Source organism: Netta rufina (genome assembly GCF_964035555.1).
Source record: "Netta rufina genome assembly, chromosome: 3".
Classification (NCBI taxonomy): Eukaryota; Metazoa; Chordata; class Aves; order Anseriformes; family Anatidae; genus Netta; species Netta rufina.
Genome location: NC_140125.1, coordinates 19,808,042 through 19,832,899, shown reverse-complemented (window position 1 = coordinate 19,832,899; position 24,858 = coordinate 19,808,042). Strand labels below are relative to the sequence as shown.

Here is a 24,858-nt window from a genome sequence, read left to right as displayed (position 1 = left end):
AATCCACATCCTCTGTTTGATTCCTAGCTGAGCCTCAACTATTTGCTCCAAAAAATTTATTTTACATGTGAAGTCCATAAATCACCATCCAATAAACATTAGACAGGGAAGGGATTTCATCCTGGCAGCTCAGACATCAGCCACAGGAGAAGTCTCATCCAGATCCAGAAATAAAGACTAACTGGACAGAGGTTTACAGGATTAGGCCTTATAACATGTTTAAAGAGAGACCACTGCGAATGCATGAGCTGTAATTTTTTGCAGCAGGTGACCCTCACAACATCAACATGTACCAGCACACCAGTGTGCCAGTCAAGGACGTGCCATGTAGCTGGAGATGCAGCTGGAGGGGACAGCAGGGCAGGCAGGGCCTTCCCACAGGGCTAAGAGAGTCACAGAGATGCCAGCAAAATAAACTTCCCTCCTCTTATTTGCAAGAGCGGAAGTTTCTGACATGAGTTAGAGGTGATGGTCAAACGAAGTGGGTAATTTTCACTGCTTTTAGTGCCTTGGGACTGAAATAATATCACAGAAAATAATAATTTGTTCTGAGAAAGATGCTAAACAAAGAATTAAAGCAGACACTGCCCTGGGCCATGCACAACCGATGCGTTTATAGTCACATTAGAATTCAGTTGAACCCAAGAAGGTGCCCCGTTAACATCTAGTGGAGACTTCATCATATTTAGGGAGGCAATTTCTTTAGGAGGCTCCAGAGGCAAAGCAGCCTAACCAGAGGTGACTGGCCACGCTCTCTCTGCAGGCTCTGTTGCCTTCCTCCATGCCCCAAGCAGGCTGCCTTGGCTCACGCTTGCTTGAAAGAGAGATGAACTGCTCCAGGTGCTTTTGTACAAGTTCAGTTGTTTGTTTCTGTGGGAGAGGATGAGAATCTGCCCCTAATGCCGTGCTCCTTAAGACTTTCATCGATCAGGTTCTGCTTTTTCAATTCCCTTCTCCTGGGATTGGTTTCAAAAATCAATTCCTTCATTTTATGTCAGCAAAGGCCAAGGAAGCAGAGGATGTGAGCTCCAAGTTTAAAGACTGACTTCTAGAAGAACAAGCAGCCCCCGCAATCCAGCCTCCGCTTCAGCTTTGCTCTCTAGAGACAGCTCTCCGTTGTGGTTATTGATGGCACTCAAACACCAATACTTGTTACCTGTGTTCTGGAGAAGCAGCGTGGTTTCTCACCTTCATTGAGGGATTATCTGCCTGTATATAAAGCCATGTTCTCTTAAGAAAACATGTTATTAAGCACTCGGGAATCCATAAAGAGTGACTGAACGTTTTAGCAAAACACCAGCCTTGTACATCTTCCACCTCCAGTGATTCAGAGGGGGTGCACAAGACCATAAACCACTATGACTCGATGCTGCAATTCATATGCTTGATACATATAGTCAGAGATCAAAGTGGTACCTACCCTCCACCCCCAAAAAATAAATTATTTTTTTAATGTCTGCCATAAAGGTGGACATTCGGATGTAGCTTTATTCTCCTGACTGTTATTGTCCATTTTAAGTAACAAGTCTGCTAGGGTAAAGATCAAGGCTTCCTTTAAGAGTTGTATGGTGCAGCACTGACGGCAATGTAGTACTATGTATTAATACAAATGTATAATACAGATGTATTTTCTGTCTGACCCAGACCAAACAGGAGACTCTGCTTGCTCAGGGGACTTTGGAGCAGAACTTCACAGGGAGTTAAAAAAAAGCAGGAAAATTTCTTCCCCGTGAAGGAATCTGGTCGCTCCCCTAAACTTTCTTGTATCGGCTTGGCGGTACACGAAGGTGTTAAACTGGCATGTGTCTATCAAGGGGCGGGGGGGTGATCCTTTCAAGTCCTCTGCTTCATCCCCACTTGTGGAATTTGTTGTGCCAGTGGGACGAGGCTGGCTATAAAACCTCTGTCCTGCTCCAGCAGCCTGCGAGCGCTCCGCAGCCCCAGTGACAACCCTGCTCTTCCCTGCGGGGCCGCTGCCAGAGGAGGATGGAGCCGAGCTTTGCCCAGATGCTCTGCACGCTCTGCCTGGCCACCACAGTCTGTGCCTTCACCCAGGAAGAGTTCAAGGAGGTGCTGCTGAAGCAGCTGGGGCTCTCCGAGGTCCCTAAGCTTCACAAGAGAGACCTGGTGGACCTGGTCATCCCAGAGCACGTGAGGAACAAGTACATCTCCATGCTGAAGCGCCACAGGGTGAAGCGCCGCGCCTCGCCAAGCCTGGGCAGCATCCTCCGGGGAATCCCTGGCAATACAGGTAATGTCCCTGCACGCAGGCAAACCCACGGGGGAATGAGGTTGGGGTCTGGCTTTGAAGAGGAGTAGGGTGGGAAGCATGTGTGTAGCAGCAGTGTAAAGATTAACATGTGTCAGTGGCTCCTCACAGCTGGAGAGGGGACCCCATGGTCCTGGCAAAGGGCAGACTGCTGCTGGCACGTGAGAGAAAAGTAGTACTAGTGCTCAGGAAGCATTTGGGGCAGATGAATAAATAAATAAATAAATAAATTGTTAGTAGAAAGTGCAAACCTTGCAGTTTTTTAGTCAAAGCTCCAGAAAGTCCTCTTCTCATTCATGTAGGAACAGGTGTGATATGTCTCCTCACCCTGGTCCTTTCATTTTGCTTGGGAAAATTATCCACAAGGAAATCTGCTGTGCAGACACAACAGAGTCTGTGCAAGGACGCTGCAAGCTTGCTTTACTTTTAATAGACACACATAGCATCCTGGGCAGCAAAGGAAGACATTTTTTCATTGCAATTTGTGCAGTTTCCTGCTTTCACACATGGTGTTGGCACAAAGGGATGCACACCTTTTGGTGTTTGCTCCATTTAGGGGTGAATTATATAGATTTCTTTCCATTGTCGCCAAGTTGCAGAGGCTTAGACCTAGAAGAAGAATTAGGGCGTTTGCAAGACCTTGATTCAAGTGCACATTAGAAAAAGTGTGTTTAGTGGCTGTCTCTGCCACAAGGGATCATTTTGGGAGCATGCAAGGAGTGTGTTGTGATGATAATTGTGGATGAGGTACAGATGATGGCAATGACTCACTGTCTTTTTTTTGTCCAAAATGTGTGCAGACATTGTGGGAGACGTCCTCTATCCTGACCCCACACGCCAGAACCTCGTCTTTGACATGGAGGGGAGAATACCGATAAACAGCGAGGTGACAATGGCCGAGCTGAAACTTTTCAAGAAGCCCTTGGACAGGGCAAACCTGCCTGCTAAGCAGTCTCACAGGCCTGTCTCCAACGCCAGAGTCAGTGTCTACTGGGTGCAGCGGCAGCGTGATGGCACCAACAGGACCTCCCTGATCGACTCCCGGTAGGTTAGGGGGTGCCAGTCCCCAGGACGGGGACAGGTGACACTGGGTGTGCCTCTGGTCTGTCCGGTGTAGGTGCATCTGTAGAACTGGGCTGTGTGGCCTCTAAGGCCAGAACAAGCTGATAAAAGCAGATATTAAGTTAAGCCTGCAATATGTAATAATGCATTAAAGTGAAGCATTTCTGTGTCAGATTATGGTCTTCCCTTCTGACAGTCTCCATCTGACTTGCTTACCTCTCAGTCTAACTCACAGGGGTTACTGGCTGCTGATAGTCTTTCCATTGGCCACCTCATTAGCTGCTTTCAATAAGTAAATTATGCAAAAAGCATCTGTTTCTGCAGTCGAAAGCTTCTGAAAACTTTACAGCCCTTGAAGGCAAAATTAGACATCAAACCAACTTTTTGGGTGGGCAGGGACTTGTGGCCCTAATACAGCTAGGAGAGGTGCAGGTGGGAGTAGTTAAGTTTACCAGGCTGCTGTCACAAGCACTGATGCTGCGTATAACCCTGCACTGCTTGTATCAATACCTTAGCACAAGCACACGCAAGGGTTTTTGTTTTTCCCTTCAGTGTCTGCTAGACTTGCATGCTTTGTGTGCTTCTTTTAGTTAATTGCTGTGGGTGCTTGGCAGAGCTGCTCAGTAAGAGTTGTCATGCAGCTGAGGCACATGGCAATGCACAGGGAGCAAATTACTCGGTGGCAACAACAGCACCACGAGCCCAGGCTTTATCTGACGGGCTTTTCTCTGACGGGCAGGCTGGTTCCAGTGCGAGAGTCGGGCTGGAAGAATTTTGACGTGACACAGGCCGTGCACTACTGGCTGCGAAACAAGAGGCAGGAGCCCATGGTCCTGCAGGTCTGGATCGAGGGGGAGCGAGTAGGCAGTTACGCCTCGGAGGTGGCCAAAGCGGTGCGCTTCACCTCGCAGGACCCCAGGGACAAAGCCATGGGCAAGCCCGAGCTGGTGGTTTATACCCTTGACTTGGAGGACTACGGGTGAGTATGAAACCGAAATCCGTGGAACCTTGACACTGAGTTACCATGCTCACTTTGTTGCCTGAATTTTCAAAGCAAACCTGGGCATGGTCCAAGCATCATGGCTCAGGGCCAGCCTCTGCCCTCAGCCTTCCTGATTTCCTGTTGTTTCTTGCTTCACACACAGGGGCCCCGGGGACTGCAAGGATGGTGTGGTGACGGGGAAGTCCACCTGCTGCCGTCAGAAGCACTACATCAGCTTCCGTGAGCTCTCCTGGACACAGTACTGGGTCATTGAGCCAGCTGGGTACCAGGCTTACCGGTGCCAGGGGGGCTGCCTGCAGCCCCCCAGGTCCCTGCAGCATTTGGGGGCTGGGGGACGTGCCTGCGCTGTGGCCGAGACCTCCTCACTCCCTGTCATGTACCTGGTCAGGAGGGGCAACCGCACCGAGATTGAGGCAGCTGAGTTTCCCAACATGATCATCGAGAAGTGCAGCTGCATGGCAAATGGTGCGGCGCTGGTGTGAGGGACAGATGGATGGACAGGACTTGTGACACCTGTGGGCTCAGAGGAGCATCCATCCTCACCCAAACCTATGTGACTTACACCTCGCTGGATTTGGTGGAGCTGCTTCCAGGTTATTTCAGTCCCCACCCCAGGGTACTGCACACAGCTGCAGGAAAAAGGCAAGGACAATGATCGCTGCCAGGTGCAGAAGTCACACCTGGGTTTGACTTTCAGTTCCTCAGCCTCCAGCGCTCTGTAAATTTTGGTCCTTGTATGTCCAAGTCACGTTTATTGTGGATTACAGAGCAGAAGCACTTACATGTATATATTGTATACACACAATATACACAGGTATCACACACATACATATATGTAGTATACAAACATATGTATTGTATACATGCATGTTGTATATATACATATTGCCTACATACATACATATATGTACATGGAATATTGTCCAGAGCTCAAAGGAATTTATATATATGTGCATATATATTGTATGTATGTATACTTATATATAAATGTACATACGATATTGTCCAGAACTCGAAGGGTAATATTTTTTATCCCTGTACTTAGGGCTTGGCACAGTTTTAGGCAGAATTTAGAGTCCTGATGTCAATAGGCATGTTACAAACCATGACTATGTTTTGCTTGCACGAGTAGCAGTTTGTAGAATCAGGCCCTTATTTTTCTGATTGTGTATTACAGGTTTTTTTTTTCAATTAAGAGCAATTTTTCTAGTCATAATTGCTTTCAACAACAAGAAAACAATAAAGTATTATTATTAAAATATCCATTTGTTTGCGTATAATTATTCCTAGGTGTGAAAGCGGAGGAAAAAAATCAGTGATATTTCTGAATGTATCCCGCTGTCCAGCTCCTACAAACATGCACCCGGTAACAGCCCGCTTACATGCGTGTCTCTGCCTGCTCATGATAAGATTATCTGCCCATGCAGGCAGGCACAGGGCTGAGCTGCTGTGGAGAATAACACCACCGCCACTGCTCCCCATGCTTCTGCAGGGTATAAGCTAGTACTTTTATGAGGAGAAATTCCAGAAACTCATCTGAGAGGCAAGTGATGACGCTCTCTGTGTGAGCTGCAGCAGTGCACTGTCAGGGTGGGCAGGCAGCAAGGTAAGCCTATAGTCCTATAACTATAGTCCCGGATGAGATAGGCTGCCTCCCACCTCTCCTGTCCCCTGGTGAAGTGCATTAGTCCTGGCCCTTCCTCATGGGCACCTCAGTAGCACATCTCCCAGAGAACGACAGTGATAATGTGGCATAATTTTTTTTTTTTTTTTTTTTGAACTGTATAAAACACAGAGTCACAGAATATCCTGAGTTAGAAAGGACCCACAAGGATCATCGAGTCCAACTCCTGGCTCCACACAGGTCTACCCAAAAGTCAAACCACATGTCTGAAAGTGTTGTCCAAATTCTTCTTGAACGCTGTTGGGTTTGGTGCTGTGACCACTTCCCTTGGGAGCCTCTTCTAGTTCCTGACCACCCTCTTAGTGAAGGACCTTCTAATATCCAGCCTGAACCTCTACTGACACAGCTCCATGCCATTCCCTCAGGTCTGGGGTCACCAGAGAGAAGGGATTGGTGCCTACCTCTCCACTCCCTGTTGTGATGAGGCCACCTCTGTCTCTTCTTCTCTAGGCTGAACAAACCAAAGTGCTGGCTGAACCCACTGCTGGTGGGAGGACTCCTGCATGAGTTTGTCTGGCTGGACAGGGAGCACAAGGGCCGCAGACAAGGCAAACTTTGCCCCAGGAGTTTGTGGAGTCTCCTTCTTTGGAGATACTCATATTCAAAAGTGTGTTCTTAGGCAGCCTGCTCTGGGTGTCCCTGATTGAGCAGGAGGGGTAGAAAACACAGCCTCCAGGGGTGGCTTCCCACCTCAGCCACCCTGTGATTCTGTGGGGACTGGGGCCTGCAGGACTCAGCAGCGGCATCGGGCTGTCCCTCATGGAGGCCGAGGTGTCGGGCGTCCCTGCCACCCTGCACGAGGCCTGCTCCGAGGTCAGCCAGCCATACAGGCCTCCCCCTCGGCCTGTAGGTGGGGTAGCACCTTTCACTTCTGTAAACACTCATAACAAAGCAAAGCAAACAAACAAGAGCTTTAAGGGGAGTAAAAATGGCAGGAGCACGGATTCCCCAGTGCCAGCACCGGGCACGTAGCACCAAGGGTGACTTGGATCTGGATCGGAGGAACCAGTTTGGTCTCAGCCATTTTCTCCTCATGGTTATAGGGTGTCTGTCTCAGTGAACATTCAGTCCTGGTTCCTCCCCACCCAGCTGGGACAGGGCACAGCCAGCTCAGATATAACTGTGAGGAACAAAGCAGCCAATACATGTATATCTGCTCACCCCCAGCTTCTGGGGAGGACAGTGTTTGAACTGGTGTCTGCATGAGGAGGAAAAGCATTAACCCTGGTGTCCCTCCAGGGCATCCACCCCAAGCCTGGGAGAAATCACATGCCATGGGGCCAGGCAGGCTGGAGGCACCAACCCCGTCACCTCCACCATCACACCCAAATACCACAAGCACAGTACTGATGCATCATAAGACACACAGCATGTGATTCTTCTGAGTAACCCCAGCTGGCTTCGCAGGGAAAACACAGCAGGCTAGAAGGTGGGTCTGAAGGGATGTAGGGTCCAGAGGTTTCTGCAGCACAGAGGCTGTGGGTTTAAATCCTGCCCCACCAGGGGCTTCCACAGACATTCACCAGTGCCACAGGGAATTATCTCCTGGCCTGCCACCTTCAAGGCAGGCAGTGTTTGCAGTGGTACCTTGTGCATGCTGTCTTGCTGCATTTATATCTGTACAAGCTGTGACAAAGGCTGTCAAGCTGTCCTGTTATTCCTCCTGCCTGAGCGGCAGCACAGACTGAGGAGACAGAACACCTTATGTACATGGTGACAGTTTGTTTCATTAGCATTGATGCTCTGCTGGAAAAAATGAAGGGAAGGGAAGGGAAGGGAAGGGAAGGGAAGGGAAGGGAAGGGAAGGGAAGGGAAGGGAAGGGAAGGGAAGGGAAGGGAAGGGAAGGGAAGGGAAGGGAAGGGAAGGGAAGGGAAGGGAAGGGAAGGGAAGGGAAGGGAAGGGAAGGGAAGGGAAGGGAAGGGAAGGGAAGGGAAGGGAAGGGAAGGGAAGGGAAGGGAAGGGAAGGGAAGGGAAGGACCTATCGATCTCATGAAATCTTTTCTTATGATGCAGACTTGGGCAGGGCAGTAGCGTATTCCTATGGCAGGGACTTTCTCCATTACTCTTACATTTTAGGAGGGATAACAGGTTTCAAGCCGTACTAAATGTCACTGCTAGCTGAGTCAAATTACCCTGTCTAATCCTTCCACATTTTCACTCAAAGGCTGCCCTCCCATTTTCTTTTAAAATCTATGATAAGCTGCAGCTTCTCCCTTCTGGTGAGACCTCATTTCCTTTCCATCTCTTTTTTTTTCTTTCCCTTTGCGTTTCACAAACTCCTACAAAGAGTGTCTGACACTTGGCCTTTCAGGGCAGCCTCCTAATTGCTGGGGTAAGTAGAAAGTCAAATTCCCAATCCACATCCCAAGAGAGGTGATAACCAGGGCAGCTCCTCTAGCTTGGCTGGGAACAGCTGGAGTCTGGGAAAAGGGGACCCAAGGCAAACAAACAGGGGAAGTGATAAGTTTTCAGGCTCCTGTGTGATCCCTCAGAACTTTGATATTTTTAAAGACCCACCCAACAGTCTTAGCATCTCCTGTTTTTTGCATTAACTTAATATGAAGTTAACTCCTGTGCAAAGATGGGCAGCCAGGATCTGAACGCCTCTGTCCGTTCCTGCAGCAGGTGCAGGAGAACAGCATGCCCACCACCAGCACTTCTCTGCTGGGCTGCTTGGACCTGCACACAGCCACAAACTGGGGCTGCACGCCAGGGCCTCTCCCCTGAAAACAGGCAGCAGCCATGGTCGTGCTCCACAGCACAAACATCAAATTTCATGTTAAAGGTACTCCTAATTTTTATTTGCCTGCTTTTTTCCTCCTCCTGATTCTCTCAGCGATCATAAATCTGCCCTTTTGAAAGTTCAGGTATTCATATTCCCTTTAAAAGTGTTTTCTGTTTGCTGAAAAGTAACACAGTCAGGTTGTGATTGCTGTTTCTAAGGCAGCAGCCAACTTCCCACCCTGTGGCTAGTGCCTGTCATCCTTGGGAGGTCTCAGATAATCATCTTATGCTGAATACAGCATCACACAGTGCATATGGCCTCGTCCATAACCACCAGAAATCCAGTGATGTTTTCAGTGAGTTGTGGAATACTTGCAGCAGATGTTTCATAAGCCAGCTGGTGCCTTATAAACACTGCTCTGCTTTCCAGACGTTACAAGCAGCTGAGGGGTTTCTTGCTCCCTGTTGTGCTCCCCCACAAAGCAGTCAGGGCTTATGGTCTCTTCTTTTTTTCAAAGGGCTGAGGGTTTCACCAGCACTGCCTGGGACAGGACACATCCTCCTCTGTTAGTCCACTGCCACCTACAGTAGCAAGTGTAAAAGCTGTCATGCTCAGAAAAACAAGGAGATTACTGCATGCTCTGTGCATGCTTGCTATCAGTGCTAGCACAGGGATGTGCGTGTCAAAAACACTGCAGTAGCTTTTCAGTAACTCATCTGTGTTACAGAAAACTGTAGCAGAAGGAAATAAAGAGCCTTTTGACCGAAGGCAGTCAGCTGCTCCAATGTCTGCTGTTGGTCATCTTTGTAAACTTCCCTGAGTTATGTTTCCGTACCTCAGTTTAGAAAACAGACATAATCAACCCTAATCTTACGGTGCTCTTGTGAATGTAAGCTCTTCAGGACTTCTTACACTGCTGAGAGATCCCAAGATGGAAATTATTTGTGGAAATCAAAAACATCGTTAAGTGAAATTAGGAGGTTTTATGTGATATGCAATTTCCCTAAAGCTTTTTCTTGTGGGGTAAGAGGGATAAAAATACCATTTTTCACTTAGCAGCGTGTCATTCATGTTACAGGAAAAAAAAGCAGAAAACGTTACTCAGGTTTAGCAATGAATACTCCTGTCTGGCAACACTGGATGATCCAGAGTTGTTTTGGAACCGAAGCTCTGAGTGATCAGCAGACCAAAGCTTTGCTTAAGAGCAGCACAGAAGGAGACATGTTCTAATTCTGAACTTGCTAGCCAGAAGCAAATTCTTACCAAACCTGCGTATTTCACATGGCTAATGAATTGTCCTGTTCCTTGCTATTTTATGTGCGTCATATGTACTTAAATTTCCTTCCAGGGAATTTAATTCCTTACATGGCTCTGTATTAGTGAAGTAAAAGCTCTTCCCCAGGTTTGTGCCACTATTTTCTCTATCATCAGTCAGTAACTCTGAAATACAAGAGAAACCCAAGACAGTGCTCTAGTTCTTTCAGAAGATTTTTTATTTATTTTTTTAAAAGCAAAGTAAAACACTTCAGAAGAATTCTGCAAGACACACTTTGTTGGTGTTTGCACAGGAGCACAAACCCTTTCTTTGGACAGACATTCACAGTCTTAATGTGTTTACAACCAGAAACATGTTTTGAAATCCCAAGCTGCATTACTCATTGGAAAGATAAAGATAAAAGCAGGAGTACCGCATGCTCTGCATTACCCTCTGGTCCTGCACTAGAAAAGATCACCTTTATTCTGAGGCCATTCTGTACTATATGAAACAACCCATTACACATTGGAATGGCTCTAATTTATATATAATTAGTAGCTGCTGAATTCTTTCTTCTGTTATCCAAATACTTCAGAAAGCTTCAAACACTTGTTTCTGTTCTGCTGAAGAATCAATCTGAGTCCTGTCTGTGATGCAGCTCGTTTCTGAAGGATACCCAATTGTCACATGGAAATGAAGCATTGCCAGTGAGTGCCTGTATGACTCTCTAGATGAAGTATTGCTCAAGACTAACCCCGTATGCAGACATACTCCCGAACAAGTGCTTGTTCCTGTTTAGCTCAGCAGGATCTAAGTGATTACAGAATAAATGTGCCTAAGCACTGAGCTGGTTCAAGGTACACATAAGCCGTTATCCTAACAACGCAGAGAGGAAGGGTAATTCTTCTAATTCTGGCGCTACTGAAGACAATTTAACAAGTGTTTGGCACTACTGCTGGTTGAAGATACTCCAGTTTTTCTCCGCTGACCAATGTTCATGTCCTACCCTACAGAATGCTCCTTTAGTTATGCTGGCACAAATTTGGTTTGTGCTGCACTCTATACCCCATTAGGGAACAGATTTGTTAGAACAAGGAAACCGCAAGAAATGCAAGTGGATGATAGTGCATGGGACAGGCTTAGAAGAGGCTCAGTCACTGCAACTGAAGCGAAAGTGCAATTGCAGCAAGGGGAAGTAAGTTAGGCAAGTGATGTTACGAACACACATCACTAAATTGGCCTATTCCATTTTGGCCCACACTACCCCTTGCCATACTACAGAGGAGCTTCAGCACATTCACATGGCTAAGGCACTGCTGACACACCTCATGTCTGTGCTTTTGTAAGAGCACTAAGCATACTGATGGCTCAAACTTCACTATGTTGAGGTGACCTTCTAGGTATCTTCTAATCATTCCCTAATGAAACATACTCAGTAAACCAAACCTTTCTAACCAGGATCCATCCCTCGTCCCATAACCCCCACGAGATATGATGTGCAGAATCTTAATGTCTTTTTTTTTTTTTTTTTTTGTAATTTTCCAATTCTCCCTTACAGATTAATGTGCCAGATGTGTCAAGTGCTTTATTGCCACAAACATGAGCTTATCTGCCATATCATTTGCTGTATATAAATGACTGCTCATCAAGTAAACCAAATGATGCTAATGATAAGCTGCAAAATGACAAGTTCACTACTTTTGGATCACACGTATAGGTAAACGGAGAACAGTTTAAACACACTTCAGCAGTTTAGCCCCCCCTTGCCATAATTTGTGTTTTCAGAACACTCCATCAGGTGGATCCATGAGGGCTGGATTCGTGTATGATGATGTAATTACCGTGACTGCAAATACCTGCCTATCCATTCCATACCCAGTTGAAAGACCCAAAAGGGCACTAAGGACTTGTATGGAATATATAGCACTTTTACAGAATTTAAATGCACCAAATATGGTTCCAACTAGTGAGTAGACTCAAATCCATTTCACAAGTAAGACAAAACAAAGCACAAGTGTTTTTGATTTGCCTACCAGCTGCTGCATTAGAAATAAATCCTGCACCTCCCAGTTTCCACACCTTTCCTCAGTATGACTCGGCACCATCTGCTGTGAACTGGAATATATGCAGGAGAACAGAAGACCTGGCTGCCAGGTGAGTTGAGGATGCTTGCTCACACCCAGGCTGTCCCTGACCCTCAGCGACACCTGGAGGAACGCTGGCATCAGGACTGCTCCCTCGTAAGCTTCAGGTGGTTTGGCCAGATGCCCAAGAATGTTAGGGGACTGGGTGATCAGAAGTGACCGGCAGATCTAGCAAGGACCTACTTCTGACTTCAAATCCCTTCACAATCCTGGCAAGTCACAGAACAGGTCCCATCAGTGACTGAATACAAACTGTCAGATTAATCAGCATGTTGGAGCAGCTGCATGAACACAGCTGTTTTAGGAGCTCACCTCTACAGTTTGTCAAGAAAAAACCTGACAGACTGACAGATGTCAGAGAAGGAAGAAAGTAAATTTTTTTCTCAGGTCTCTCCAAGAAAATCATCACAAACATAATATTCTCCAGTATATAGTGGTAAAATCTGAGGCACCAAACTGAACACTACTTAGAAGCCTCTGAAACAAAGGAAGCAGCAGCTGCACATGCAGTCATGAAAATATGCTGCCCTTCCAGCAAGGGTCCTTCACACCTCAGGGTAAATCCGGCACTAAGGTTACAGACACTATTCTAGGATAAATGAGCACTACTGCAGATATTCAAGTCCTTGAGAGATTATTCCATTGCTTTTACCATTGGAAAAAAAATTAAAGCCTGTTCTAAATTTCCCATTCAGGTTCAGATGATCACTCATTATCTTACCAATCTTCAGCAAGCAACAAATGTAATTTATTTTTTTAATTTCTTAAGGATGTAAATCTTTTTCCTCACTCAGAGACTTTTCAAGAACAAAAGTAGTAAATTTCTTTATTTATCTAGTTCTTATAAAAGAAATACTTACACTAATTAGTAACCGATATATCGATACCTGACATTTCACAAATTTACAGAACAGTATTTATTTATACTGACCTCATCCATATAAAAATGTTCTTTTTATATAAAGAAACTTCAGCTTTTAAGCCTAAATAACAAGTTTGATGTTTATCTCTTGACAGTTGTAACTGTGCTATCTTGAATACATAACAAAGGAGACTCAAACTAAAGCTAAGAAAGGATTGATATTTCTCAAAATAAGTGACAACAGTGTCATAGAATCATCGAATTCAAAATATTCAGGTTATTTCTTCCCATCTGCAGCGATTTTGTTCTGTTACATTAAGACTTGTTATAACCATTTGTAAAGGACACTACATCGCTCCTTTATAACGAGCACAAAACTAATTCACTGTTTAGCAACTTACTCTGTGTTAACTAAACTTCACTAAAAATAGAAACAGAAATCTATCTGGTGAAAACAAAGAATTCTATGTGGCAATGCAGAATGGAAATAGATTAAAGAAAACAAGTACGCAGACAAAATAATTTAAACTTTCGCTTTTTTCCCTTTAGGTGGCTTTGCAAATAAGGAAGGATTGATCTGGTCTCTAGTGAGACCTCTCACTGAGAAAAGCCTTGCTGCTCGTTCCTGTAAAGTGCCTCCACATTTCAGTCCTAAAGCCATCAATTGCATCTTCAGTTTATCTAAACCCAGCACTTCCATTTCAGCAGCAGAGTTGAATGCGAGTAGGTCTATTGGTTCCACCTCCTGCAAAGAGAAAAACATCCAATATCACAATTATTTTCTTCCTGACGGAGGGAGGGGGGCAAGTATAGACAAAATACTTGATTTTGCAGAGGACCTTAAATTAGGATTATCTCGAAGTCTTTATTACTTCACTTAATGAAGCTGATCTATGTTTCCATATATGTTAGGCTGAATATTCTCTTTATTAGCAGTATCTATTTTATCCAGGCAAAGCGTTACTGCATCATGTGCAAGCAAATTTATGCTAGCTAGCAGCTTAGCCTTAAAACATGCACATCTGAACAGAAATGACACACCCAAGAGCAGGGTGAATGCCCAGGTGGGCTTCATACCCAGTGTCCAGCTGTGCTGCTACAATTGTACTCTTTGCAGTGCCTCTGCCAGCTAGTTAAAGGCTCACTCTAACATGTCTAGACAAGCTGCAGACAAGTTTAATCTTGCAACATACACAGCCTCCAAAACAGAAGCACCAGCCATTTTAAATAAGCATAGGTGATTTTTTTAATTACTCCATTAGAATTAACACATTCTACTTGCAATAGCAGAAGGAAAAGAAATAAAAATACAAGTGGCAGTACTTAAACCTTTTCCCCAGGAGACAAAATAGATGGCACTGTTTTTATTCCCAGGGAAGTTAAGTACTTGCCAAAAAAAAAAAAAAAAAAGACTAAAAACAACAGCCCATCACCTCATCTAGCAGCTCCATAGCTTAACCTTGGCTTCCAGACTCATAACAAAGCTATCATCCCTTTTTTAACGACACGCAGAATACAACGATATGCCCCTATCAGTAGCAGGAAGGGGGATGAACAATTATTCTAGTTGTTCTAATTGCAGTTACACACTAATTAAAGAAATAGGTACAAATAAGATTAATAAAAAAAGCTCATCTTGACACATTAAAAGTTATGAAAGTTTAATCTTAAAAGAAAATTGGTATATTCACAGGATATTCTCTGGATTACCAACAAAGTAAGGTTACCAACAGCAGGTTACCCAGCGTTTTGTCCACAGAAGAATGCAGACAAGGACGTTACAACTCAACAGCAGGAATTTACTAACACCCTGACTGCTAGCACATTAAGAAGGACAACAGAAAATCAACCGCAACTCCTTCAGTATTTAAAGCAGCTATTAGTCTTGGGGCAAGTATAACACTGGAGGTATCAAAGGGACTTTGGAGCAAGGAGCATCAGCAGTGAGACTACTAGTGCTAGTTGTTTTTGTTGAGTTCATAACTCAGCAGAACCAGAACCTTTGTCCTGCTAAGCGCACAAAAAAGGCTGGTTGCCTCATTATTCTAGTCCTACTTAAAAAAAAGAAAACACACAAAAAACATCAAGGACTGTTATAAAAATATTTCCACCTGCAATAACAATCTGCCACTGGTGGAGTTTCCTGTTCTAAGAATAGGCAGCCTCACAAATACTAAGCAAAAGGTAAACAGTGGAGAACGGTAAACATCCATTTTAAAATAATGTCCCTGCTTTAATAGTACAATAGATGATCAAGTTCTGATTTATCAGATTATAGTCCCGATCTTTTTTTCCCCATTTAACTGTATTAAACCTTTACTTTTCAGAATTCAGCCATTGGCAATGGCTGAATTAAGGGGAGGCCTTCTGCTCTAGTTGAACAAAGGCAGAAAATTCAAGCAACTCTTCTAGCCTGAAAAAATACTTGATACATCATTTCCCTCTCCAACCCCACCCACCCCCGCCCCCTCCAAATGTTAGTATTATCCAAGGGACAATGAAGCACAAATATTGGCAACGTTCACTGCCAAATATTAGTTGGGCTTTCATCAATTCAGTGGGACAAGCTGCACTCTCTTCTGGTTGAAAGACCAATGCAAAGCCTCTGCTGCAAAAATCCCTGTCATCCTCCTGCCTATCACCAGAGAAGGAACCTCATGGTCAGCACTGCCCCTGATCCAGCTGAGGGTGCTCTGACACCAACCCAAATTGCCAGCAGGAATAATGGTATAGCAACAGTATAGAAGAGCTTCTATCACTGATACAGAAGATGATCGATCTTAAAGCCATTCTTCCACCATCCACTGCAAATTCAGGCAAAGCCTGTCGCCTACATTAATCTTTCTTGTCTAGTAAAAGGCCCTGCTGCTTTCAGACTTTCACTGGTCAAATGAAAACTGAAATTTGCAGCAGACCAGGGTTCTCAGTGAGCTAGGCTCAAGTCTTTTATAAATAAAATATTGAGAAACACTGATCAGCTGATTGGTTTAGGGAGCATATACATGCAACAGCTTCTAATTTTAAAGTTTTGATCTTAATGTTTATAATTGACCACATTATAAGCAAGATTAATCAAGTTGGAGAGTGGTAATGTCTCAAGAAGTATTGATAAGAGTCTTTCATCCTGCAGAATGGTTTTATTTTCCTCTACCTTCTGCATCAAACTCTGGATCCAGAATTCCTTATAACATGGAACAAGAAAAAACAAACAGAAAAAAATGCAGATCTTGGGAAAGACAACACTACACAGCCAAGGGAACTACATCTTAGTAGAAACTCTAAACTAAGAAAAATCTTAATTTTGTTAAGTTTTGCCTTAACCCACTATATTTATGATCTCTCAAGACTGCCACTTTACTACAATTCTACTTCCTGCATGTGGAGCTAACGGTTACCAGTGAAGAGACTGTCGGCTAAGAGCCTTACTTGGCTGCAGTTGCCATTATCTTGCACATTCCCTTTTCATAAGTATGGAAACACGTTATCTTCAGTCAAGCAGTTTTTCCTATTTAACCTTGGGATTTTTTGTGCTCTGTATCAAACCCTGAAGATTCTATTAGCTTCTTAGGTGGAGAATTATTCTAACTCGAGCACTTATATCTAATGCATTAAATTCAAATGATGCAGATCCTTTCCCCTTCCCTTTGTGGATCACAGAAAAAAAAGTGATCAAGTAAAAGCAACTGAAGAAAGAGACCTAGTATGTTTTGTACTGTTTCATACTTACTGTGCTCTGAGACTGGTCCATTTCCTGCACCTTAGAAGAAACATTTTCTTGCACCTCTTCTTTCACGGCTTGGGTTGCTTCATTGCTTTCCTGGGCCTCTTCCTTCTGGGGCTTTGTCATTTCACTATTTTCATCAGCCGGAATTTCAGTTTGCCCACCTTCATGCATCTCCCTTTGCAGGTCTCTTCCACTAACTTCTGGCTGCTCCGGTGCCTTCTCAGCAACTGGGCTATGTTCTGCTGGATCCACAGGGCTGTTTGAACACTTGCTTGAATTTCCAGCATTTTCACTGTATCCGCTGCCTGATGGACAACTTTCGTCAGATGCATGAGGGGAATCGTTTTCACTGTCATTCTCAGAATCTGAACTGTCAGTATCATCCAATCCTTCCAATCCCAGCCTGCAACAACCAGCACATAAATATTTATCTAAAATTTCACCTTCTTAATTCTAACCTTTTTCTTTACAAAAGTTGCTTCAAAGAGATATACTGAACTACTCTAGCAGGTATTTAGAATAGTTTAGTAAGATGAAGAGCTGCTAATATCAAACAGAACCTGACATCCCCCAAGAGCAGGTGTATGTCTTAACAGCAATCCCAATACAAAAGTGTGTGCTAGCTATTGCTACTCCAAGCACCACTGGAGACTCATTATGCCTTCTCTTTCATGTTACATGAGGAAAAAACAGCTGTTGTGGTTTGAGGTTTGTTTGGTTTTGGTTGGCTCTTTTAAGTTCATTTTAAATTGAATTCGTTAATGGAAAAAAAAAAAAAAAAAGAAAATGGGTGTTAGTAGAACATAACCATATTAAACAGGGCAGAAAGAAAGGATGCCTACTTTTGCAAGCAAAGTTTGCTCCTGCTGGGACAGAATTATATGAAACCATCAACATTTACTTAAGAGTTCTCACGTTTAATCAGCTACATTTACTAACTGCTATTTAAGTCTACTTCCTGGATGAGATGTTTGCTTACATTTATCAAATTTTCATTAAGTTCAAAGTCTTTTGGAGTCATAGTACTTACAAAAAGCATTTTTTCTTTCCGTATTTTGTTCCATTCTTTCCAGATTCACCTGGACGCTTCCGACTACTGCTGCTTCCCGGTGACACTACTTTGCTAGAAGTGGCCTGCAGTCCTACAAAAGGAAGTCAAAGTCCACTTTGCTGATACACAATTCATAAATAGAATTTAAAACAGGCCTCTTTTTATTTTAGATGCAATATAAAACACTCACTGGAAATAATCACTGTCAGTGCACATTTATGGAAATTCAAAGCTTCAAACTCAGCAGCAACAAAAGGTTTCTTATCCCGCTTTACTAAGACGGAGTTAATCTTAAAATTGGATTCCTGATGTGAACTCTTAGTTTCTACATCCCACTCAGCCTCAAGTTTCATTATCAAGCTGCCAGCAAGGGAACAACCAGTGGATAAATAAAATAACTACAGAGAACAGTAAATGAAACAAGCTGTTTTGTAGCTGTATTCCATCTCTGGTTTTCACATAAGACCTGATCATGTATTGTCATTTTACTGAAAACGATTACGTAATTCTTACTGATGAAATACCAACACTACCTTCACAGAACTTTGATATTACTGTGAGATGACACTGTAGCACAGTAAGATAAAGTATCGCTAGAATCTGTGTTACACTGCTCAATGCAATTTAAGAAAAGCAGTAGTCGAAGAGGAAAAAATAATTCAACACATTTTACTGGAGTTTAAAATGTAATTGAACTGAAAGAGTTACTGTCAGCATTTTTTTTTTTTATTTCTTTAATTTTCATGCTGGGCTGCGGTCATAGGGGCTTTCAATTTGCTTTATTTTCTGAGGAGACAAAGTAAAGCTAAACTGCAATACCTTTAAGGACTGAATCTTCTAGCCGCTCAGCCATTTCATGACACTGCTGCTGGTAGTCCGGATTTGTAAAGTAGTGCTTTGGCTCTGCAAGTTTCCGCTGCAGCCTTTCCAAGCGCCTTTGCTCTTTTTCTGCTTCCCGTTCTGCTTGCTGCTTCACCCATTCTGCCATCCTGCAGATTACAGAGCCATGAAAATGAGAGCATTTCCAACATTTAATGTAATATTTGTTTGTTACTTTGCAATTACCAAATGCTGAAGAACAAAAACATTCATGGGAATTACTGAATATACAGAAAGTCTGCTAAAACAACGAGAATAAACTTTATTCTGGAAGCCAGAAACAGCGTGAAGGTCAACTTTCCCCAGTATCATGGCCTTGCAGCTTCAGACAGAACTGTGAGACTTTCAGATTAGAAATCTAAGACGTGTATATCAGTCTTCTCTCAGAAGAAGGTCAGGGTACAATCACCTCTATTTTTCAATAATACATTCATACCAAAAGAATGCTGTTGACCTCCTGCTCTAGGTGCCCCTGCTTGAGCAGGGGGAGAGAACCAGTTTACCTCCAGAGGTCCCTTCTAACCTCAACCATTCTGCGATTCCAGTCTACCTTTGCTTACAGTTTCACTTTCAGTCCTTGTAGTATTCAAAATAAAAATTCATTGCTATAACAGCCTGTCATATGACCTCTTTTGTTAATATTGAGTTACGCAGTCACTTTATTTTATAATGCTAGCTTCTAATAAAATGCCTCACGCTTTTTCATGATTGACATCTCGAAGTCTCCTTCCGCTGAGATCTCGGCAAGCCTCTCTATTTGTTGTCTTTTCGATCTGTGCACCAAGTGCTCGCAGCATAGATCCAAACCCTGAGGAAAAAAGTAATCAAGAATTAGATAAACAGAAACAAATGGAGATGAGTTAATGCAAAACAAAAGAATTAACTATGGAAATATAGGGAGTTCAACACTTCTTCCCTCAATGCTACTGAAACATGGGGTAAGTTGAAAATTACAACACATTAGAAATGTCACCAAGTGACACTTTAGGAGTTAGCCATACCCACTTCATCAAGATGATCATGATGACAATGTTATGCTGGACAGCCCCCCAAAATAGATTTCTATATGCTCCTCAGCTACGGCTAACTTTTCTTACCAAGTCCCATCTTATGTTGTCTCAAATTTGAGAAAGACACTTAACAGCCTCGAAGAGACAATGTGGATTAATAAAGTCCTTTAAGCAACTTGAAAGTACCAAGCACAGTTTTTCAATTAAAAGCCAAACACATCTGTACCATCAGTGCCCTCAAAGTACCTTTAAGAAGTGTTGCATATATCAACCTATCCAGATAGTCTACTGGATCATGAGGCAGAAGAAGTACTGTATTCAGCTAATAAAACCCATTACTGCCATTGGCGATGACAATTTATGTAGCTCATTGAACACGCTATTGAATTTCACATTCTGAAGAGTAAGAACCTAGTTGTTACACCTAGCCAGACATGCTCCCAAAAATCAACAGCAATGAATTCATTAAGGTTACAAGTGCTGAATTAGACCTGGTAATAGAGCGCTCAGTCTTCTTATAAGATGATAAGCACGATCTGTAATTCTTTGGGATCATACAATAAGTCTTGGTATTTCTGAACTGTGCCTGTATGCCTATTTTTAATCAGTCTTTTATGTTACAAAGTCAAATCAAAGCAGACAAAATTGTCAAAGAGCAATTTTTAAGCAACTCCAACAGCACATCAGTAACACAGAGTGAATCACAGCATGTGCATCCTGGGGCATCCCAGGATAACTGAAACTGACAGACAATAGGTGAGGAAGATGGCTGCTATACAACAAGCAGCTTATAAAACATGCAATACTTTTAGGGCACCTAACCAACCAACACAATAGCTCATAAGCTAAAGCAGAAATATTTCTTTTCAGTTCTTTCTAAAACTATGAAGAAGGCAAAGCAAGCTGAGATGCAGTCTGATGCAAGGCTGCACCATTATTCAGCATTTTAGCTCAACAGCCAGAAAACTTCAAGAACTGGATTCAAAAAGCAAACGTATATGGACGTCATTTATACACAAATATACTCCGCTAAACTTGTTTCATCCTTTATGTTAGATTTTAGAGAATGCCCACATTGTCAGTGGCTGCACGGTTTTGTGTGATTAACACATCATCTACAACAACATTAAAATATTTTAACAATACAAGCAGCCTGTTTTAGGCCAAAATCTTTAGTTCTCAGGGTACTAAGACCTTGGCTTTATTTTTTCAAATGAGAAAAGACAAAATCAATTAAGTTATATAACATATTCAAGCCACAGACTCTTTGTAGCTGGAATACTTGTCATAAGTGACAGCAAGTGAAATTTAGGAGCCTAAGAAGCCTTTTAAATACAATTTTGATCTTGAATTCACTCAGAGGCACCTTACAGATTTCTGCTAGTAGAGCTACGCTAACTAGGGATGCAAAACAGAGCAGTGCCAACAACGGCTGTCACAGAACCACTGAACCATCTAGGTTGGAAGAGACCTCCAAGACCACTGAGTCCAACCTATGACCTAACACTAACAAGTCCTCCACTAAACCACATCACTCAGCTCTACATCTAAATGGCTTTTAAAGACCTCCATGGATGGTGACTCAGCCACTTCTCTGGGCAGCCCATCCCAATGCCTCACAACCCTTTCAGTAAAGAAGTTGTTCCTAATAGCCAACCTAAAGTAAACTCTCAGCTTTGGCTTTACTTTGTGGACAGCCCACAATCATCTGCATTACGAGATATCTGCTACCAGATTACAACTTCTGATACCAGTATCGTTTAAGATATAAAATAGATAAACAAATAAATAAAATTTAAAGCTCAGATGTGAATTAGTAAGGAATCAGCGAGGCACAAACCTCCTTTTCCCCCACAAAGCCTCGTTTCCAGGCTATACACCATGCCATTTTGCAGTTCGTCGTCGTCATCCACCAGCCGCCCGTTGCACTTCACGTACAAACTTTCTTCGGGAATACACTAAAAAAACAAACAAACAAACACAATTTTGTCACACGATGGGTTGAAAAAACGAAACAACCTGACGAAGTAAGCCGTTAAGGAGGAATCAGAGGGGTTGGAAGGGACCTCCCCGGTTACGGCACGGAGCCCGCAACCCGGCCCCGGGCGCTGCCCCTGCCCGTGCCCGCTGCCCGCCGCTCACCAGCCGCCGGGCGCAGTCCCTCAGGAGGCCGCGCACGGAGCCGCCGCCGGGGGGCAGCGGCAGCGGCCGCGCCCGAGAGCCCAGCGGCTCCCTCAGCAGCGCCAGCGCCATCTTGGCCGCGCGCCGCCAACGGCCGCCAACGGCCGCCCCGCCCCGCCCCGCCCCGCGCCGCGCCGCGCTGGCGTCACGGGCGCGCGGTTGCGTGACGTAGGGCGGGAAAGGGGGGGGAAGGGGGGGCAGGGCTGGGGCAGGGCTGGTGCGGGGCGATAAGGGGAGGGTGGGATGGGGATATTGGGGATGATGCACGTAGGGTCTCTGCCCTGACTTTGGGTGGTTTAGCTGTGCTGCTGGTGACTATTAGCTATTTGTTTGTTTGTTTGTTTGTTTGTTTGTTTATTTATTACTTTAGGGGGTTTCCTAGTTGCTGGGCTTCCATTTTTTTTTTTTTTTTTTCAGCTGCTATCGGTGCAAACCTCCCCAAAGGTTACCTGCGTGTGTTGTATGTTAACCTTCAGGGGTCAAACTGACGTTTCAGTCCGTTCAGGGACCCAATTTATCATTTTTATCTGTGTAAGGTCATTCTGAGCATTTAGGTGTTTTTACCACTGGCTCATAGTGGTCGGTCTAGGGGAGTCTGCATTTACCATGAAAACACTGAAATGTGAGGACCTTGCCTGGGAGGGAATAGAAGCTCACAAGCAGTGTCCTGATATTCTGCTTTAGGAAATGGCTCCGAGAATGGTTCATCTGGAGTGCTGCATAGACAAAATGCCCTGTCTGCCAGTGTGCATGGCACAAGCAATCTTAAAAGCCGTTTCCACCCCTTTTCTACACTAGATAATTGTACCTTTCTGATTCAGATTGATAACTCAGCCTACGAGGTTATAAAGGCTCTTTAAAGCGTGTCGCAGCGCCTCTGTGAGAACATAATAGCAGGCAAAATACACACTTTCTCTAAACACGCTTGTCTGATCTGCCGCTTTGGTAGTGGTGGCAGCAGCATAAGAAGTGTGGCAAAATACTGACAATGTGGTGAGTACAAGAAACGTGCAGCTGTTGTGTGTCCAATCAAAGGTGGTACAAATTGCAGGTAAGGAGGTGCAGGGCAATGGATTTATTTGTCCTGCTCACTCCTACATGCATTTTAGTATACAGTTTGGGAAGAGGCCTCAAACTCTGAAACCTGGGGCTGATTCAGTAGCATAGTTACATAAAATGCTTTTAAATCAGGATGAAAGTTGAGCTCTTTGTGACGGACAGTAGCTACCCGTAAGCAGGGGGTTCGAAGAACAGTTAGCAGAAGGTGTACAGCTCTATCTCTGCAGAAGGAGATGTGTATAATGGCACGATGGAGATCCAAGCAGTGCAAGTATTGCATTCTTCAGTGGCTTCGAAATGCTTTCAATGTCTTCAATATAGCCATCTGGGGACAGGATGTGTAAAGGTAGGCTGCTGCTGCCTGCATCTTGTAAGGACTCTCGCAAACACCGGCAGAAACACGGTCAGGCTTGGCAGCCTCCTGCCCCTCTATGACTGCTACGACAGTGTCAGTCACCGAGAGCTGGGGCTTTTTGTGCAGATACAGCCACACAAATCTGGCCTGCGGCCAACGGATGGCTGATCCGGTATTTCCAAGGCAAGAAACGGCCTCTTAGCTTCACATATCGGTGGAATTATGATCACTGCGGGATGCAGCAGTGCATCCCTACACCCAAAGGGTGGAAGATGGGCAGAGTCGGTGCGATCTGAGCTTGGTGCGGTTGCTCCATGCTGCCGGCAGCGAGCGTGGCGGATCAGCCAGGCACACCTGCCGCCTCAGCCGCCTTCCTGCCGGGGGAGGCTCGTCCTGGCTCCCCGGGGCCGCCTGCAGAGGAGGCTGGACGGGTGCCGGGGCCGGCGGCTTATCTGGCGCCGGGGGGAGGTTTATCTGCCTGCCTCAGCTATGGGCCCAGGGGCTCCCCGGCCGCCCTGCAGGCCGTTAGGAAGGCAGATAGGCGGCCATGTCGGGGCCTGGGGCGAATTGAAGGTCTCAAGGCGGCTGTGCTTTAAAAGGACGGGGCTGGTCCATGCTTCTGGGCTGCTCTCGCCTGTGGGAGTGCCGTGCTGCTCTGCTGGGCTGTGTGGAGATGGGGCTGTGCTGCCAGGCGGCCCCGAGGGTGTGTGGCAAACAGAGGTGGCATGACCCGCAAGCGCGGACTTCACGTCAACAAATGCATAATCAATTAAGGGGATCTCCCCATGGGATCACCTTGGCAAATTAATAAATCAAACCTGGCCGGCTCCTGCTTACACTGTATTCGTTTTCACAAAGCATTTTGACCCAGTCCAGACACCCCTTTGCTATCTCGCTCCCAAGAGCAGGTTGGTATTTCTGAACTGCGTGTCGTGTGGTCGCGGTGCGACCATGCAATCTGATGTCCCTGTAGCCAGGAAAAGCTGTGGTGATTTTGTGCTGGATCAGGCCCCAGTTCGGCCCACGCTGTATTTTAAGTCACATGGTGCTGTTTGTTTCATTTATAACCACGTGCTGTATCTCTGGAATGCATCTAATATTGAATTCTGCTGGATTTTTTTTTTTTTATTATTATTCATGTATCAGATTGAAATGTAATTGGCAATACACGAGTTATGCATGTATATGTATACACAGATGAGTAACTATTTTCTTAGATCTGCAGGCTTTCAGTTTGCATTCCAAGGGCATGATTCATTTCCTCCTCTGAAACTCCGGCTATTGGCACTGAGGGTGTGGAGCTTGCCAGTACAGGCCAAAGAATAGGCAGAGATATCCAGGAAAGAGTTGGGCCGCAGGACTGCCCAGTAGAAGTGCTGAATCAGTGTAATTCACAGGCCATTTCTTACGTGTCTTTTCTGAATATTTTGTTCTACCCTCAGGTCTGTGCTGCTGACTTCCTGGCCCTGGTAAGTGTTGGCTGAATTTGGCCTGCAGATGCATGCTGTAGCAGTAATGCACCTGTGAACTTGAAAGCTGACAACAGTGGAGTCATAAAATAAATCAGGCCCTTTATAGGTCATACATTGTCACC

The 24,858-nt window shown here is 44.6% G+C and overlaps 2 protein-coding genes across 2 annotated transcripts; one reads left to right on the top strand and one right to left on the bottom strand.

Annotated features, from left to right (window-relative positions):
- Nucleotides 1-1,986: 1,986 nt before the first annotated feature.
- On the top strand, nt 1,987-4,816 carry LOC311207401 (left-right determination factor 2-like; the record flags this gene model as incomplete). Its single annotated transcript, XM_084283405.1, has 4 exons — nt 1,987-2,251; nt 3,082-3,313; nt 4,071-4,310; nt 4,477-4,816. 4 exons carry the CDS (start codon nt 1,987-1,989, stop codon nt 4,814-4,816), a joined length of 1,077 nt encoding a protein of 358 aa, XP_084139531.1.
- A 5,403-nt stretch (nt 4,817-10,219) lies between these two features.
- Nucleotides 10,220-21,951, bottom strand: SDE2 (SDE2 telomere maintenance homolog). The gene is made up of 7 exons (XM_084284946.1): nt 21,812-21,951; nt 21,510-21,627; nt 19,356-19,467; nt 18,600-18,769; nt 17,760-17,871; nt 16,733-17,132; nt 10,220-13,750 (listed from the first exon to the last, which is right to left on the bottom strand). The coding sequence occupies exons 1-7, from the start codon at nt 21,920-21,922 to the stop codon at nt 13,529-13,531; spliced, it is 1,245 nt and encodes a 414-aa protein (XP_084141072.1). The 5' UTR covers nt 21,923-21,951; the 3' UTR covers nt 10,220-13,528.
- Nucleotides 21,952-24,858: the final 2,907 nt, after the last annotated feature.

Excerpts from the sequence above, each read along its gene's own strand:
- SDE2 (XM_084284946.1), bottom strand. The coding sequence starts at position 21,922 with ATGGCGCTGGCGCTGCTGAGGGAGCCGCTGGGCTCTCGGGCGCGGCCG. Across the intron at positions 19,468-21,509 it reads GCTTTGTGGGGGAAAAGGAG|GGTTTGGATCTATGCTGCGA; the intron begins GTTTGTGCCTCG and ends TTTTTTCCTCAG. Across the intron at positions 13,751-16,732 it reads TGGACCAGTCTCAGAGCACA|GAGGTGGAACCAATAGACCT; the intron begins GTAAGTATGAAA and ends TTCTCTTTGCAG.